The 19,058-nt window shown below is 38.0% G+C and overlaps 1 protein-coding gene across 1 annotated transcript in view; it reads right to left on the reverse strand.

The window, feature by feature from the left end:
- Positions 1-13,371: 13,371 nt before the first annotated feature.
- LOC124157761 (protein Wnt-7b) overlaps positions 13,372-19,058 on the reverse strand; it is a 346,201-nt gene continuing 340,514 nt past the window's right edge. The window contains exon 7 of the mRNA XM_046532763.1: positions 13,372-14,759. Coding sequence (XP_046388719.1) covers positions 14,608-14,759 — 152 coding nt within the window. The 3' untranslated portion in view covers positions 13,372-14,607. The remainder of the gene's footprint in view (positions 14,760-19,058) is intronic.

Here is a 19,058-nt window from a genome sequence, read left to right on the forward strand (position 1 = left end):
GTCGTATACATTTCACTAATGATTTTGTATAGCTGGTTCAACGTCTTCTCTCCTGAATTTTTAATTAGCTCTGCAGGAATGTCATCAATGCCAGACGCTTTATTTATCCTGAGGTCTCTTACAGCCGCATCTAATTCCGATCTTAAAATTGGGGCTCCCATGTCATCGGTATCCACTTCCCTCTCGTTTTCGATAGCATTCGTTCTGAGGCGACTTCCTTTGTACAAATCTTCCAGATATTCCTTCCATCTCTTCCCTTTTTCTTCGTTTTCAATCAATAGTTCTCCGTTTTTGTCCCTTAGGGTATTACATCTTACGCCCCTTTCCTTAAAGTGGTTCCTCACAATCCTATAAGCGGCCTCTACTTTTCCATGTTTAAGATTGTTTTGCACGTCTTCGCAAATGCTTTTCATCCACGTTTCTCTAGCCTTCCGCGCTTTACGACATATTTCGTTCCTTATTCTCTTGTAACGATTCTGTCCTTCCTCTGTTTTCGCAGCCTTGTATTTTCTTCTTTCTTCAATGAGATCTAATACTTCCTGCGTGATCCATGGTTTTTTCATAACTACTCTTCTTTTACCAAGAACTTCCTCAGCTGCCGCCTGCAGACCACTTCTAATAGTTTTCCAACTCTCTTCCATTGGTTTGTTGGTCGTATCCTCCCCTATTTTATTTTCTACAGCCTCTTTAAAGGCCAGTTGATGCTGAACCTCCCTCAGTTTTTCAACCTGCCATTTGTTTTTCACGGCTTTCTTCAACTTTTTAAATTTAAGGTGGCATTTCATCATAACTAAATTATGGTCACTATCGATATCTGCCCCTCGATAACTTTTGCAGTCCTTCACCTGGTTCCTGAATCTTTGTTTCACTAGAATATAGTCGATTTGGAATCTTCTACGGTCTCCTGGCATCTTACACGAGTATCTTCTTCGCAGGGGATTTTTGAATAAAGTGTTGGCAACCACTAGCCTGTGCTCCGTGCAGAATTCAAGTAGCCTTTCTCCTCTTTCATTTCGGTTACCCAACCCATATTTCCCAGTTATTATTCCGTCTTGACCTTCTCCGACGACGGCGTTCCAGTCACCTAAAATAATAAGATTTTCTTCCCCTCTTACCTGCTTGATAACTTCCGCTATATCTTGGTAGACATCTTCTACTTCTTCGTCTTCATAATCTGACGTAGGCATGTAAATCTGTACCACTACAGTAGCTTCGGGTTTAGTATCTATCTTCACCATTACTATCCTTTCATTAAACTGCAGGTAGCTTTTAACACGCATCCCGGCGCTCTTTCTAAGCATTATGCCTACTCCAGCATTACCATTTAGCGATCCCGTGTGTATCATTCTGTAGCTTCCACTCCAAAAGTCTCTTTCCTGGGGCCACTTCATTTCGCTGATGCCTAATACATCGAGGTTCATTCTTCGCATCTCCACCTTCAAGTTCTCTAGCTTACCGCAGGTACGAAGTGATCTGACGTTCCATGTTCCTATCCGTAACATTCTATCTCGTTTGACCGATGTACCCTCTCGAGTAGTCCCCGCCCGGAGATCCGAATGGGGGACTAGTTTACCTCCGGAATATTTTACCCGAGAGAATTCCATCATGTCATTATATAAATTGAGTGGAGTAGCTGTGACTCCTCGGAATGATAATGTGGTGGTTTCCCCTTGCCTTCCACATCGCAGTACTACAGCCGTTAAAGTAAAAGTTACCACGCCTGTAGTGGAATGTGTGTCGCTGTACCGACCAGTATGGTCTCCACCTTCGCACATGTGAAGAAGAGCTGCTGCCCTCTCCCCCGGGTGATGAGAGGCATAATTGTTGGCGGCCCCCAGTCGCCAAGTCACGGTATCTTCACAGGTTTTGGTATCTTTTAAATGGTCTACCTTACCCAAGGGTAGCCCAATACCCCCTCAGAATACCGCCGCTTTTTGTCCACGACTGCTTATTCGACGAGAGAACTCGCTTATCTAGCAGCTAACCTCTATATCTAAAGGTCGACCCACCATCCGCAACCCGGTGGACGCACTCGGTGGCTTTAAGCTCAGCCGCGAGTATTTGGTGGTAAAGAAATTAATATTTATTTCCTCTTAAACGTGAAAAAGCGTCTTTAAACTACGTGAAAAGACGACGATAAACGTAACAGTAAATTATGATTAGCAAATTTCATTGTTTTGGTTTGTTACTAAAGAGTTTGCTTTTTTGAAACTTTATTCAAAGAAATAACAGAAATTCAAGTTACAAATTATTAAAAATCCACAAAAGAACAGTTTAAATTAAGGTTCAACTGAAAGAACAGAATGGGTCATTTTATCCTATTTAGCCCTTACGTAATGTTTTGTGTTCAAAATTAAATTAATCTACTAATTTTTGGCTAGGCTCTCTTCAGAATTATATAATTTGCGTATCTTTAATTATTCATTACCAACTTGAAAAGTATCTTCCGTAAAGGTAGATGAAATAATTAACATTACGTCATATCTAGGAGGAGAGACTGAACGTCTCTTTCCTCCGTCTACTTTGGAGTCAAGTTTCCGCAACATTTTCTTGTTCTATGAACCGTCGATTGATAAAAAACTAAACTGGATCAATACTGGGTCAATTTGGGCCCATAATTGAAGCTTCTTCTATGGGAAATTTATTGATCACATAATTCTTCGACAGCAGAGGTCATTCCAAATGTGACTCACGAAAAGTAATTAAAAATGTTTGCATAATAATATTCATATACAATTCAAATTTGCATATCAATCTTGACTGAAAATTGCATTTTGAAGTGAAAATTCGTTAAATCTGTTCTTCTGTTTTTCATATGTTTCTAGAAACATTCGTTTCCTCAAGAAATAAGTAGAAATAAGAGGATACGGCATAACTATGTCGAGACAAATTTTTAGCTTAAGTAAAGTACTTATCTCCTCATATTTATTGTAAGTCAAAGCTTGAGTCCAGACACTTTCTGATTTTTATGATTGTAGTATAATTCTCCCAATCTATCTTCTAACAGGTAAACATTTTTCGAATACGCCTTTTAAAAATGAATCGACTCCAAGTTATAATTGGTTCAAGCGTGAATCTCGAGATGTATTATAAATGGTTGTGACGATGTATTGTCCAAAAACGACGCTTAGGAAAAGGAAATATCTGCCCTGTGATACTATTATAATACGCACAAAGAAAACCAAGATATTAGTATGCAGCAGAAGAGAAGAAGTCAAGGCCAACATTCAAATAGGGAAGCAAAAATTGGTAGAGGTGGATGAATTCTGTTATTTGGGAAGCAGCATAACTGGCGACGGGATATACAAGAAAGAAATTATCAGCTGAATAGCCCAAGCGAAGAGAGTATTCCACCAAAAGAGAGACCTACTTGCAGTGGGAAACTCAAACATGGAAGTAAAGAAGCAATTTATAAGAACATGCAGTTGGAAGTGAGTATTGGACAATGACAGCAGCAGAGAAAGTAAGGATAGAGGTCTTCGAAATGTAGTGCTTTAGGAAAATAATGAGGATCAAATGGATTGACCGAGTTAGTAATGAGGATGTTCTAAGAATGGTAGGAGAGAAGAGGATCTTCATGAAAATCTTAGTAAGAAGACGGAACCACCTTCTAGGCCATATCTTGAGACATGATGTAGATGAAGATGAAGACAATCAACGAGGGGCAAGTAGATGGCAAGAACGGAAAAGGAAGACCTCGAGAAAAATATATGGAACAATTATAGAGGGTTTTAAAAAGAAAAGGAGTATTTATGTGTAAAAAGATTAACTGATGGGAGAATTGAGTGTAGAGTTGCGTCAAACGGATCTTAGGATTGTTGACCAGTGATGATGATGAACTATTTTGATACCCCGTATTTCTCAACTATTGTGCGTCACCAATGGCATCTCTTAAGGTGAAGTATATTGATGTGAAAATTTACATTATATAATAGAAAGGAAATATTGTTGCTTAATAGGAAAGGTCAAAATAATTGCTGGTGAATAAGAGAGAAACAGATTAAAATTTAAGAATTGTATACCAGCAAATAGTATTCATGAGAATGGATGGCATTGGCGATGATCTCAATCGGGCAAACATTTTATTTGAAGTAAACTTATTCTTAAAAATTGAACTTCCCTCACGGAGGAATGAGCTAAACATGCGCATGAGAGCTTAGAAATACATAACATGCATAAAAGTCGGCCGAGAAAGAAACGATGGAAAATGGATTTTTTCGAAAAACATTTGATGTGATGGCAGCAAAAATAAACACATAAATAGTCATCAGGGGCGGTCTGCACTGATTTGGTGGCCTGAGCTGGGGCTAATGATAGGGTCCTCCTTACTGGAGGAAAAGTTTTGGAAATTAAATGCCCAGAAATGGATTTTGACGTTATCCTGGCTTTTAAGAACTATGTAATAAAAATAGAAATTTCACAAGAAATAAGCTCTTATAAAATTTTTTTTTTTAAAACCAGCCTTTATATTTAGATTACAGGGGATGAGCAACGTTTATATATGACACAAAGCAAAAAAACTCAGTGACCCCGAAAAACCAAAAGTGACGTATCAAAAAAGTCACTATATTTATTAAATTTTCAGTGAATGGTAAGCCCCCTATGTTTCAAAATGCCACCCCTATGCTTTTAAATGCCTACTATGTGGATATGCCTAGAGTGGATAACTTTTACTGTGGTCGCAAAACACGAAAATCGACCATTTGGAACTTCTTAGATCAAAAACATGTTTTGGGGGGCTATAGGTTGACTGGGGGGTGGTTAAAGGGGGGTTGGAGAGAAAAAGTTATATTTTCATGTATTGTCATCGGAAATGAAGAAGTGTGCAAAATTTCAGCGTTTTTGCTTCACAGGAAGTGAGTCAAATTTGAGTTATAAGATTTGTACCAGACAAACAAACAGACAAACAAACAGACAGGTTGGTGAGTTGATATAAAGGCTGGAAAAATACAATGAAAAGTGTGCATTTCACAGCTTAAATAATTCCATGTGTTATGGTTCAATTATCTATTTGCTGAATTTGTCCCTTGAAACTGCAAAGAAAACACCAAAAATAATAATTTCGAATAACCCTTTCAAAAATGTATCAGCCTCTCTTTTACCTTCTGACACCTTTATTTTATCAATTTTTTAAATACTCTTTATAGACTGAGTATGCTGTGAATAAAGAAACTAATGATAACGCAGAATTTTATTACAGCAAAAAACTAATATGAGTATTTTTTTATTTCGCCTTTCATCTAAGCTTCGCGATAGACGCGAGCTTTGTGCGGGGCCCCCAAAGCTCTGGGCCCTCGGCGATCGCCGGCCAGCCGACCTGGCCAGACTGTCCCTGATAGTGATTCATAGTAATAATATATAAATAGTTATTTTATCTCAGGATATTTCAATTCATGCTTAGATGATTAGAGATACGAAAGTGATGAAAATGCAATGTGTGATATGCTAGCTAACCGGTCGTAACCCTGAAAAAAAGAGATGAAGACGATCACAAAGCATGAGCACTGTGGGACTTCCGTCGGGTATATCTACTGGACGGGAGAGATAAGCGCGGTGTCCAAAGACGAGATGAGTGCGGAAGAATAATGCAAAACACAAAGGATGAGAGGCTCGCGAAAGTCCGGACGAGAACTTCTGGAGTATGATAATGGGAAAACATGCTACTTCCCGTGAAAACATTTTCGTTACGCCGACAGCAATCTCTGCCTTGCACGCGATTCATATTTAGCCGCGCGGAAAACTCGAGTAGGACGGTGTTGCCGGACACATGAATAGTTAGTTTCGAGCTCAGCCGGCGAGGGGCAGCCGCATCGCCGATGCTTGCTTTGCTTGTGAGGCTACGGCTTGTGGGTACCAACCACTCCCGACTCATCTTACCGGGGTTTGAGAGCGTTTTACATCTTGCACGGACAAAAGGATGGCAGTTCCCTACTCGTCCGTGAAGACTCTTGACAAGGAGATGAAAAAAGCAAGGCTCTCATCATTGAGTAGGTAGTAGCAGCAGCAGCATCCGAAAGCAAAAGTGAATGGGTAATCGGGTTGGTCTCCGATGGGACACAAGAGGATGGAAGAATAAAGAAAATGGAAAGAGTGCGGAAGAAGGAAGGATACAAGGGCGCAAGGGCGTACCCTGGATCAAAACTTGAGGGGGGCAAAGCCTTTGTCGTTCAAATTGTAGCACGGTAAAGGTTAAGGGAACTAAAATTTCAAGAAAATTATAACAGCGCCTTATTAGTTTTCAAAATTGTTAGCTTAAAAATAAAATCTTTTAATTTTAATGACATATTTTATACTTCTATCACTTTTCTTGGATTTAAAGAAAATTTGTTCAAAATTTTCGTTTTCTACTACTCTTACTTTTGCTTCCAGGGGGGGGGGCAGCTGCCCCCTCCTGCCCCCCGCTTGGTACGCCCATGCAGGCGCGATCTGTCCAGGTCGGCTGGTCGGTAATCGCCGATGGCCCGGAGCTTAGGGGGCCCCCACGACCCGTGGCACTGTCGTGAGGCATATATGAAAGGTGTACTAAAAGATGACTCATTACTTAAACTTAAGTTTTTTTGCTATTATAAAATGCCAAGTTTTCATTAGATACTTGATTTACAACATACTCAGTGTGAAAAGATTGCACAAAAAATAAATAAAACAAAGGTGTCAAAAGATAAAAGTGAACCTGTAGTTTTTTTTGACAGGGTTATTCGAAAATGTTATTTTAGAGGTCTTTCAGATTTCTGTGCAGTTTCAAGAAACAAATCCACCAAAATAGATAATAGAAGCTCAACACATCATTAAATTTTGCAAGCCGTGAAATTCTCACTTTTCGTAGTATTTTCACGAAATTGTTATTTAAAAAAATTGACTTCTATCTAGTTTTTTATGAGCAAGGGTTGCGTCAAAATCCCTTTCCGGGGACGCAATTTCCAAAAAACCTTTTTCTGGGGTAGGATCCCCGAATCCCCGATTGGGGGCCCCAGCCGAGGGCCCCCAACCACACCCGGCCGCCCCTGGAAGGTTATATAGTAATATACGAGGTCGATAGAAGTATGTATAGAAGGTCGGAAAAGGGCGTGTTGAGAGTTGAAAAGTACACGAAGTTGCTTCGAAAAAATCCCCTTCCTCGAATATTTTTTTTCCCGTTCCCTTCATCCCCCTACAACTTGCTCATCAGAGCAAAGAGAGAGAGAGAGAGAGAGAGAGAGAGAGAGAGAGAGAGAGAGAGAGAGAGAGAGAGAGAGGGGTCCTCTCTCCCTCTCTTGTCGTGAATTGCATAAAGGAACAAGTGGTGTTATGCAGCAAGGGGGGAAAATGGTAGGACGACTTGAAAGAGGCTAATTTGCCTGAGGGATTAAGTGGTTTTTGTCCCTTTCCGCATGTCCTTCACTCTCCCTTTCCGTACCTCAACTCACTTCAATGTTCCCTTTCATCCTTCTCTCTCAGCCATCCCTTGAACAAACAGGGATGCAAGCAGCACATCCCCTCCGACAGGGGTTTTGGACCCTTTCTGATCTCTCCGCGAACCCCTCCTACGGCTTTTTTTCTGCGCATCTCTTCCGTGAGTTTTTTTTACTAAAGCACTATGCGTATCTCGAACAAATTCTCAATGGTCGTGGAGGGTGAATCGCGGGTAGGAACAGACCAGTAAACTGCGCGATCGTGGGGTTTCCGCCCTTTCGTTTGCATTCCTTTTTTCATTGCCTCTTTCTTTTTTTCAACGACAGCCATGTGTGCATCGGTGGTTGAGGTGCGGAACACGGGAGGGCTTGAAGGGAGCAATTGGAATAGCTTCCGGTGAAAGATAGGGTGGTCGTGGTGATTGAGAAATCCGTGAAAGATTATAGATACTTCTCCCGCTAAAGTCCTTATCGGGGCAGATATTGCAAGCAGCGGGGGAATTGCAGTGGCTAAAGCGGTAACTAATGATCTGAGTTCATATTCACAGCAATACCTAGAACTATTTTGCGTCTTTCGTGGTATTCTAAGAGTTGCATAATTACAGAACTATCCCCAGAAAGGTGACAATGTCACAAAAAGGAGTATCATTTTTGTCAGTCAGTAACGACAACTTTCAAGTTAAACATCTCCAGTTCTGCTGGGGCCACAGTTTGGAACCAAAACCGGCGTATGCTTTTACTGACTAACTTTGGGTCGAAACCACCAGCAAAAACCGTGTGTAGCGGTCAGTCAGAGAAGCGTAGAAGCGCTCTATATACACGTGCTTACTATCGTGCCTATTAATTTTACCCATTTTTTAAAATGGCGGTATATCGCAGTTTCGTATGCTATGCATAAATATATTTCTAAACATTTCATGTAAGGAAACATATATATTTTTCCTCTAACTGAAAATAAACCAAAAGGTCGAAATTCGTCCCGTGGCATAGTATTCTACCAAAACTACGAAGAACTACGATGGCTCCTTTTTGAACGCTATTTTCTCTAGAACTTCTCCATATGTTGAACTGAGGTTTCATGGAATAAAGAAACGGACGCTTAGAAACCCAGAGAAGAACGTAACAATAAGTACGCTACCGCCAAAAATTGTTGCTGAAGAAAACTCCACAACATTCGTTATTTCTAAGGCTAACAAAACATTTGAAACCACTGCCGGCGCTGCATTCGTGCACATTTGACAAGTATTTGAATTAATAATTGTAAATTTAATTGATTATTTTAACATTGATAATTAAAAAATATTCCTTTGTTTAGAGTTCCGCATTGCGCTAGCTCACATCATCGGGCGCGCAGCTAGGAATTAAGGCAGGGGGGGGGGGTTTAGGAGCGACTAATGCTGGGGGTATGGAGTACAGGAGGTACGGGTGCCTCCCCCCCCCCCCAGAACATTTTTAAGATAAATGGTTCAAAATGGTGAGTTTTACGGATTTTTAAAGGGATATTTTATTACTCGTTACTCTTTCCTATAAGTCATATCTATCCAATTAAGTATGGGTTAATTTTCTCTGAGTTCTGGGGGGGTTTATCCCCCAACCCCTCCCTCGCTGCGCTACTGCACATCATACTATTTCTACGTGGATACTTGTGGCAATCGTTTCCAGTTACAGGTCGCGACCCTATATTATCGTGACTCACTTGTCATCTGCGACTCGCACCTGTAATCGCAATCACAGTTATATTCTCATGTATTGATGATAAGCAGGCACAAGTAAAGACTCGAAAGTTACGGTTGTAGCTGTACCCATCTCCTACGACTTCGTCATAGCTATATTCGTTACAACCCACCGATAATCTTACTCAGGAGTTGCATCATTCGGGCATTTCATTGCTTTTAATGCTAATTAGTTGGAATGAATGATATACATTGTATGATTACTTACTTATTTTTAAAATCCCATCGAATTATTTAACATCATTTCAATTTTTTCTCAAAATGTTCTTTTATTTTACGTCGGTATTCAATTTATTAAATTACTGTCATTTTAAAACAAATATTTCAAATTAATAATGTTGACTTGTCAAAGCAAAAATATATAAACTCGATAAATAATGACCAAGCACTGAGATTATTTTTGTATCTACCGCGGTACCCTCTTGTGGCAATATTATTAACTATTTCAGATTATAAAATGTAAAATGAACAATTTATTACATTGTTATAAATTCCGTAACTATTCTCATGCGTAAATAAATGCGGTTACATGGGGAAGTTAAGGAGGTGCTTCTCTTTGTAAATTACTCATTTAAAGTATATATTTTTCCGATAAATCTTCAGCTACCAATGCTTGACATTCTTTTGTTCGCCGTATCACAAATAAATCAGGGGCTCTACAAGTGCAGGTTGCAACGTTTTCGAAGACAGTTTTAAGGGTCTCATATTGTTGAAAAAATGAGTATTTTAATACTGCGAGGAACTCCTTATTCTTCTATAAGAATTGGGAAATTGCTTCTTCATTGAGAAAAATTTCCTGAAGAGCAGGTAAGCTCTTCCACAAGTAATATGCGACTTAGTTACATGCGTTCATTTCTCCCCTACAATTTTTAAAATCTTACCTAGCCAATGGAAATGATTTAAAGGCCAATAATTCTTACCTTGAATTACCTTGTCTTTTTTCTACCCATCAATTTCTTACCTTGGCTTGCTAATGAAATTACTTAAGGTCTAAGTTGCATCAGGGTGTACCGCTTGGAGTAGGTTTAGGTTCAAAAGATTTAATCAAACATTCTTCACCGTGAGCGGAAAACACCAAATGATGTATTAAAATGAAATTACATATTTCGAACAGAGCCCACTAAACATCTAATAAGTTACGACGCGTCGTCATCAAAGATCATTTGATGCGTTGCGACGCATGAAATAATTTTTTTGAGACATCTCTTATTAATGAAACTCTCCCTCTAAATTACCCCAAAATTTTTTCGCAATCACAAATCGCAGAGTGTATGGTATATTTTCTATATTTTGCAAAGCGATCCACTATAAAAACCGTCATCCTAGATTGTGTAAGGAAATAAGTTCTGGCGGAAAATTTCAAGCGGAAACCGCTTGGGGAGCCTATAGTGGTAATTATGCACAGTAATTTGAGTATGGCGATGGCCATTCAAAGTAGTTTGATGGCCCGAGGTTACTTATGTATAAAAAAGGTTTACAATTCTGTGAAACCCCTCATAGTGCGTCAAACAAAGATGGAAAGAAGAAAGCTGATATCCTCAATTGAAAGCATCTAGTTACTCCCCGCGGGGAAACTCATTCATGGGACGAGTTGTGACGACCACAACGAAGAGAATAAGAGACGTCGCGGCCGCGCTTTTGATAGACAATCTGCACAATGCGAGGGAACCCGATACTGGGGAAATCCTTGGCAGTACCTTCCCCGTCCCTTTCCAACTTATCTATGCCCACACACCTTGCCAGTGCTCCAAGCTAGGACCAGCGCTATTCAATGCTCTTTCTGGTCCAGCTGCAGCCTTCTCCGCGATGAACACTCGTGGATGAACTAGCGCAGAGTATTAAATGATCATCCCAGGGCCGGTTTGGGTTAATCTTGAGATGATGCAGCCATTGCCATCCAAATTTGAGCATTTCCGTTAGGTCTGGTGAGACATTTGAGATCAGCATAGAGACTAATTCATTTAAATACCCCCGAATGGAATATTAGTTGATTTTACCACCACAAAAACTAATAGCTAGACCATGAAAAGCCTTTTATTTGGTATAGAAAACGATTATTACGAAACAGACGTCTTCCATATTGCGAAAATTTCTGCCGCAAAATACATGCCATTAACATCTCTTCTTTTGCGCTTAATTCCGGACATATTTTGAGAGTAAAACTATTTTGCAAGCTATCTTGCTAGATTCGTCAGGTTATGTGAAAATCTCAGGCTTGTAGGTAATAGTAGAATTCCCGAAAAATATTATTTACGATGAATAAATATTCGCGGAAAGTGTCCTGAAAGAGACACTTTCCGCAAATTTCTTATTTAAGAATACTTCCGCGAAAGTATGACATTTTATGTCAACTGTGTTTTACTTTTATTCTTCGTTAACCATGATGATGCAGTAATTTTTCAGCATCATGTTCTCTGATGTGGTTTTTCTGATTTCTTTATGACTGATGCCGGCAAAAATAAATATACTTGAACGAGTATGAAAGTTTACTTATTACGAAAAAACAAAGAAAAATTGGTTTATGGTGTAGTGTAGTGGTTGAGGGACGCTCGTCGTCGATGGCGTACCTAGGAATTTGCTTTGGGGGGATGGGATGGCCTGGGTTGGCGACCCTCCTCCATAGTAACGGGGGTCCGAGAACATTTTTGAAAAATGACATGACTGAGAATACATTTTACATCATTTTGACACAAAAAATTTAACTTTAAGCAGATTCATTTACCATACGTCAAAACTAGACAATAGTTCTTAATATTTTTTAATTTCTCCGAGGCTTTGGGGGTGGGGGGGATCTATCCCCTCATCCCCACCATATTTACGCCACTGCTCGTCATATTACCGGTGCACTAGTGCACATAATAAATGATAGCGTATTTCATTAGATTGCGAAATAATTTGCCGCTTGCTCTAAGATGGATATCCATAGACCCTGTACATTTTAATTACCATTTTCCATTCTAAACTATTAAAATGTCTTCGAGCACTCACTGTTGACTTCTTAAGGAGAATTCTCACAGGCTTTCAATCGGATTAGCACGCAATTTTGAGGGCCTCGAGGGCTCACTAGCTAAATACGTAAATGGCGCGCTAACCGGATAGAGAACCCAAAAAGACTTTACCAGTTGGTACAAAAAATTATTTTAGCTCCAAAAGGTGATTTTGTGATCAATATACCTACTATAGAATAAATAATTTCAGCACTTATGTTATATTTTAATAGGCTATGGCTAGGAAATAAAAAAACTCGACTATCATTACAGTACAAAAAATTATTCATGCCTTTTATTATTGCATTAAATAAATACGAAGCAATTTTTTTTATTTACAATGAATCTATTTTATGAGACAATCATGAGTTCTTCCTTAATTTACAAGGTATTCCAAGACGAGCAATGCAAGGTTTAGGTTGTTTATTCAAATTCCTTCTAGCGTAAGAATTTAACTCAAACTGAGCGGTTGGAGTCCTGCACCAATTTGTATGGCTCTGCGTTGCATTGATATAAGCCCAATAAAACATAATACTCATCAGGCTTTGGCAAGAAATGGAAGCGAGTTTATTGTGTCAGTGTAATATTTAAATTACCATAAAAGGGGTCCTCTTAGCATTTGCAATCTGTGACCTAGACTAATTATTATGATAAGGGGAAATTGAGTTAAATAATTGTTAAGAAGACTGCAAGGTATGGTATTTAAGCTCACCTGTCTGTCTTGAAAATAATCACTACTATTATTCTAGGAATGAACTATTATAATACTGAGTCACTGCACTTAGTACAAGCTTCGTTTGCATGTTTCTTGGCAATATACAGTCAACTGAAATAAAATGAGCATTACCCACATTCTTCGTCAAAACTAATAAGTGGTATGATAATAAAAATATAAAGAGGACTCTCTTTTCTCTTCATCTCTTACGTCAACCTTATCGCTAATCTCCTATACAAGTTCTCCAGGGAAAATAAAATCTTCTGATTGAATCTATTTATAGAAAATGTTGGATTACTTGGGGGAGCGACATACAAGCATTTCAGCATGACCTGGTCGCATTCGAATTTTAGTATTTGCACCAAAACAAACAGCCTCTGTTTCTGGATTCGTCAAAACGACCCTAAAAGATGTTTCCTATACCTGAAGCTGGAAAAGAAAGGAAGATATTTATGAAAAGAAAACGAGTCTAATTTTAAGCAGAACAGAAAAAAATAGTAAAAAGAGTTCGAAAGAAGGATTCGAATTCCTTCTTTTACTTTTTACTCAAGCTGGTTTCCGGTATCTTGGCAACGAATAAAAAGGGCCGGGAAAGACGAATTTCATTTGGTGGAGGCCATCATGAAAAGTGGAATCTTTTTGACAAACGATTACAAATTTTTGAAGAGAAATAATATAAAACCACGAACCTGCATCAAGGAATGATTATGCATTAATTATAAAAACGAAAGCAGCACAATGTAGGGAATGTTCTTGTTCAAATTTTTGAATTTATAATAAAAACAGCCATCGGGCGACACTAACAAATAATAATGCTGATAATCACGTCATTATAGGGCATGGTGCAACTTGAAAATTTTATACAAGGATCCTCAGATCATAAAGTAGGCAACAGTAAACTGCTAACATAAAGTGTCATTTTTGATAAAAACGAACAATAAATTATCACTAACCTTTTAAATTAACGCCCATCAATAAATAAACAGTGTTGTTACCATATCTTACTATTTAAACTCGTCGAGCTGAGATTCCTTGATAATTATACACCGATCAGCTGAATATTCACCTAAAATGTACGCGATTCCTATAATATATTACATGGAATGTATATTAACTTTCTTCTGGAAATATTGCTCTTCTCACGTTTGAAAAGCGAGGAATACTCGAAAAAGTAACTGAAATTTAAATCCTGGTACACCATAAAATATCCATATTGCTGCGCAAATAAATATTGTACGAGATTGATGCACGTTATTTCCGTTAAAAATCATTTTCAAACTATGAATTGACTCCTTAAGCTATGAACTAGGAGAAAAAACTGATCAAGATGCCAGTAGATTTTCACAGGGAAACGTGGTTAAGGTAAAGTCAGCAAAGAAAGATGTCTTAAAACTAAAAACATGGAAATAACTACTGAATCTACACAATTAGCCATATACATCACTGTTTAAAGTTAAGATCACACGACAACCTGCTAAGCCATGGTGAATCCTCGATAAGCAGGCCCATCCATTCTGAAGCACATTTTTCAGATTGCATCATACAACGTACTCTTCAAGTGAGCTATGTAAAAAAAACACTAATATTTAGTACATGAAGTATTTATCCATCACGTTGAATATGAAGTTCCGATCTACTGGTGCACTAAATTTCTCATAGTCTGGTGAATTCATGATCACCTATTGAAACGTGCACATTTCAGCCGTCTCATGAAGCGAGTCCAGAAGCCGTCTCATGAAGGATATGCATCATGTGCTCTCCAGTGAACGAATCCATTTTTTGGCTCACTTGCACGTGTACTCTTCCACTTTTTCGGAGCAAGTTGCACAGCGGACGTGGCAGCACCAGTGGAATTTGCAGCGGCACTGCCAGACCCTCGTGAGCTGATGCGTGTTATAGCCCCGACCACAGCACAGCAGATCGCAACCATCGGTCCCTTGAAAGCAAAATTCACAATGTTAATGCACGTTTTATGCATAGGCATATCTAGAAGCGTCTGAAGGAGGATCCACCGCCAAAGAGTGGTTTGAGGGCCATGGAATACATCTTTCATGAAACATGGGATTCGGAATTCTGAAAAAAAATGAACCTTAAATGAAGTTTAGGTGTTCTGAATCTTGAAATTGCATTAGTAATTAAATCTTCAAATAAAACTTAAAAATAAAGTTTATTTAAATAAATTTGGAGATTAATATCCCCCAAACTCTACTGTATATGACTATGATTTACCTCATAAGTTGAGCAATTTTTTAGGAATACAGGTATTCCTGTAGAAATCGTATTTTGGCGGTCAACAAAAAAACTGCAATTCTGTCCAAAAAATGGTGCTAACGGGGTCTTACCGATTTCATTCCATATTAAGTTATAATTAAATTGAATTACATAAGGCAGTATTACATATTGAAGTTATGTTCGGTCATTTATTGTTATGTGCTTAAATGACTCGTAGAGAGAGAGAGAGAGAGAGAAAGAAACTCAAATACGCGTAAAGTCATTTTCTTACAGTTGAAAAATTAATTTTTTGAAATAAAATTCCGATTTTCACATGATGAGGAAGTCATTTCAATAGTGTTTATTCTAGTCACCGTTTTCGCTTTGGCAACATTATCAGGCAGCGAAAAAATCGATTCGTACACTATTTCGATGGATAAAACGAAAAATGTCAACTCCAAACTGTTTATATTCATAATGACAAAAATTAATTATAAAAATTGTAAATTTTCACGTTGTGCAGTAGAAATTGACATGTTTTGCTTTTAAAAATTTAAAATTGAAGTAGAAATTTACAACATTTTTCTTTTTTAGTCATATCAATTTCCTAAAGTGAACTTTTACTTGTTTGTATCAGAAATTACATTTCCGAGCTTTACGCCCGTATTGGAGCAGCAAACATAAAATTAAACAAAAATGAACCAAATTTGAAATAAATAAATCATACTTTCGAGAATATTTTTCTCATCTTCATCAGCTATGCTGATACAATCATCGTGGCAAATTATATATCTCTGCGGTTTACATTATTCCCTCTGTGCGAGGCGACAACGATACGAGGTTATAGTTGATTCATCTAATCTCTTATCGAACTATGATACAGGTGATCGTCAATGATTTGAATCGGCCTCGGGTTTGCCATTAGTCATGACGGCGCGTGACAGCGAGACTTGTGAAGATCTTCCCTTTCAAATACGAGAGAATCAAAGGAGATGAGGCGATTGAAGGAGGACGACACACTCGGGAGTATAAAGATGAATCATATCCGAGATCACGCTATTGGTAAGCGATAAGTTTCACTCGTAGAGTGAGTGGCAGGGAATACTATGAAAGGAAGGCTATAAAGGGTGATGAGCTGTTAAGGTAATTGCGTCAGATACACGAGAATTGCGTGAGATAAAATTTGCCGTCGGCGGTTCCCATGAAACCCTAGCGCAGGCTGTGCCGTCTATTGTGATAAGACCTTTTTTTCTGTACTTCACATGCTTTTAAGCGCTAATTTTAAACTCCTAATTTTCGAATTTATCTGACGTATTAAAATTAAGAAACATGATTATAGTGCCCAATATTTTCGATTTGTTTAGTAATAATAGTATTTATCAATAATTTTTGTATAAAATTAAAACAGCATCTAATTATTCAATTTAAAAACAGTAGGCTATACACCTAGATTAATTTGTTTTACCAAAATAAATACTTTTGTCGTAGAGTCTGAGTCAATCGCGAGCTTTTACATACTTATTCCATTTCCTAAAGTGCTCTCAAGCAAACGCTATCCCATTGGATTTGGGCTCACTTTGGAGTCCGTCAGAAATGGATTAGAAGTAATATAATCTAAAATTGAAAGAATTTCAAGTTTCAACTCATGTTGCAGTGGATAAAGTTAGTTATGTGATCAATGTGAAGTAGCACGAGAAAGCTGTTTCACACTCGTTGACTCATATTACTTGCCATTGCCATATTACCATGCTTGCCAAGCAAAATCTCATTGGAGAGTCTATATACAAATGAACCTGGTTAACAACTTCATACCCTCACATACCCAGGAATATATTTGGTCGGCAAATTTCTGAGGCTGATTCTATGGCAACTACCTGAAACTTATTTAAAAAAAGCTTCATTTTTTGCATATTTTACAGGTCGTATAAAATATCCTATGGATTTATAGTGTCCAAGATTTTTCTCGACATGAGAGACTGCATAAACCGAATGCATACTTTATTTCTATATTAATTTTGTTTTCAGACATCCATTGCACATATCATAACTAGTATATCGTAACAAATATAAAAAATGCCTCTTTTTAATAAACTTTGGCCATAATGTAAGAGGTGTGTCGTCAGCGTCATGTTATATTTCTTTTACAATTCTATGTCATGCTTAGTGCTGTTGAATGTCTTCACCTGTCGTAAAATATTCTAGGTACGAAAATAGTTATTCTGCTAAAGACTCGCTCTCTATATTCAATTTCCAACCAACAAACTACAGAAACTTTCGTAATTTTTCTTCGCGGCGTCCTCTGCTGTTTTGCATTGACGAGAACTTCGTGAGACTTTACTTCAATTTATTTACCTTCAAACTTAGTTTTTAAAGGCCTCGACTTCTATCCGAGGTACCTGATTTGCTGTCATACCCATGCCACGATGATTAACAATCATGATCCTTAGTTATTCATTTCTCATCGCTCAATAACTTAATTAATTTCGTTGGGCTCTTGATAAATGATTGGGCATTTGATGGACATAACCTAGTTCTTCCAATAATGCTTAAAATGGTAGAGCCTCTAACTTCATTATCATTTAGTAAAATCTGTTTCATTTCCCTCTGGAAAAAACATCATCATTGAAATAACAATTTTTCCTCAAACCGATTGATATAAAGTCATGTCAAGTTATGCCTGAGCCGACATACTTTTGGTTCTGTAGAACACACTGCGAGTAAGAGAAAATAACATATCTTACACGACCCATTTTTATGGATACTTTTTCCTAGCAACGCCGGGAGAACATGATTATTTGCAATGGAGAGGGCAACGTCGCTAACCCTGGATCACTTGTGTGACAATTCCATTTCTTTACTCTCGCTGACGTTTGCTGTAAATTCACAGCAAGGGGCCACGATGATTTATACAGGTGATTTCCGCGTACGGTGCTACAACCGTACCTTTATTTTTAATGATCATTCCGGTGCCAACTCGAATGAAGCGAAAGATACATCACGTGGGGTGACACTCGACGGCGCGCCGTTGGGATGCAAGAATGTGCAACCAACGCCGTAAAGAAAGGGAAAAAGGTGTCGAATAGATTTCCTCAAGACTCCGTCTGATATCCAGCCTCCTTATTCTCAATGTTCGACAAAAAGAAGAAGTACATCTGGACTATTTACAATGAGTACCTACCAAGTATAACACGGGCGTAACCATGGGGGGGATAAGGGGATAGATCCCCCCAAAACCCTTAGAGAAATTAAAAATTATTTAAATATCTTGTATAGATTTAAAATATGATAACTGAACCCGTTTAAAATTAAATTTTAAGAGACAAAATGAGGTAAAATGTATTTCCAGGCCTGTCATTTTAAAAATATTTTCCCAGACTCTCCGTTCCCTCCTCGCTTCGCCAGGGCCCCCCAACCCCTCCCACTAAGCATTTTCCTAGTTAAGCTATTGATATGGCCTGCCATATTTTTAGACCAAACGTAGACTATCATAAGTACGTACTCATTTACTATCCTTGAGTACTTTGTTTTTTTAGTTTTTATCAGAGTTTATAGTTTGTTCTAAAACAATTCTGCATAGAAGAATGCTGGAAACACAGGAAATTACCATTAGCATCAAATACCAATAAATGCTCTTCTGGTAAAAAGGACCTTCCAGAATATGAACGGCGAACTTGGCCTAGGTTTCAGAAAAATTCTTTGATTTTCTTATATTTTAATTTAGAGGGATTATAACCTGATTAAGATTAGAAAAATGCGATTTGGCAAACTTTTTTCATCAATTTTGTGCAAGTCTTTTCGCTATCGCAGGAAATCAAGTTACGTATGACATTTTTAAATTAATTAATTTCCATGAGTTATACGAAAAGTTTCAAAAATTTAATGGTGAAATGATGGTAATATATAAAAATAAAAAATTGTTACTTATCATAGAATTTATATCTCACTGTAAAACAGCTGAAGGAAAACTTAAGGAAAAAGACACGCCATAAAACTGAAATCGGAGTGAAATGAAACAGTTGCGATC

This window comes from Ischnura elegans, chromosome 4 (assembly GCF_921293095.1).
Source record: "Ischnura elegans chromosome 4, ioIscEleg1.1, whole genome shotgun sequence".
Taxonomy (NCBI): Eukaryota; Metazoa; Arthropoda; class Insecta; order Odonata; family Coenagrionidae; genus Ischnura; species Ischnura elegans.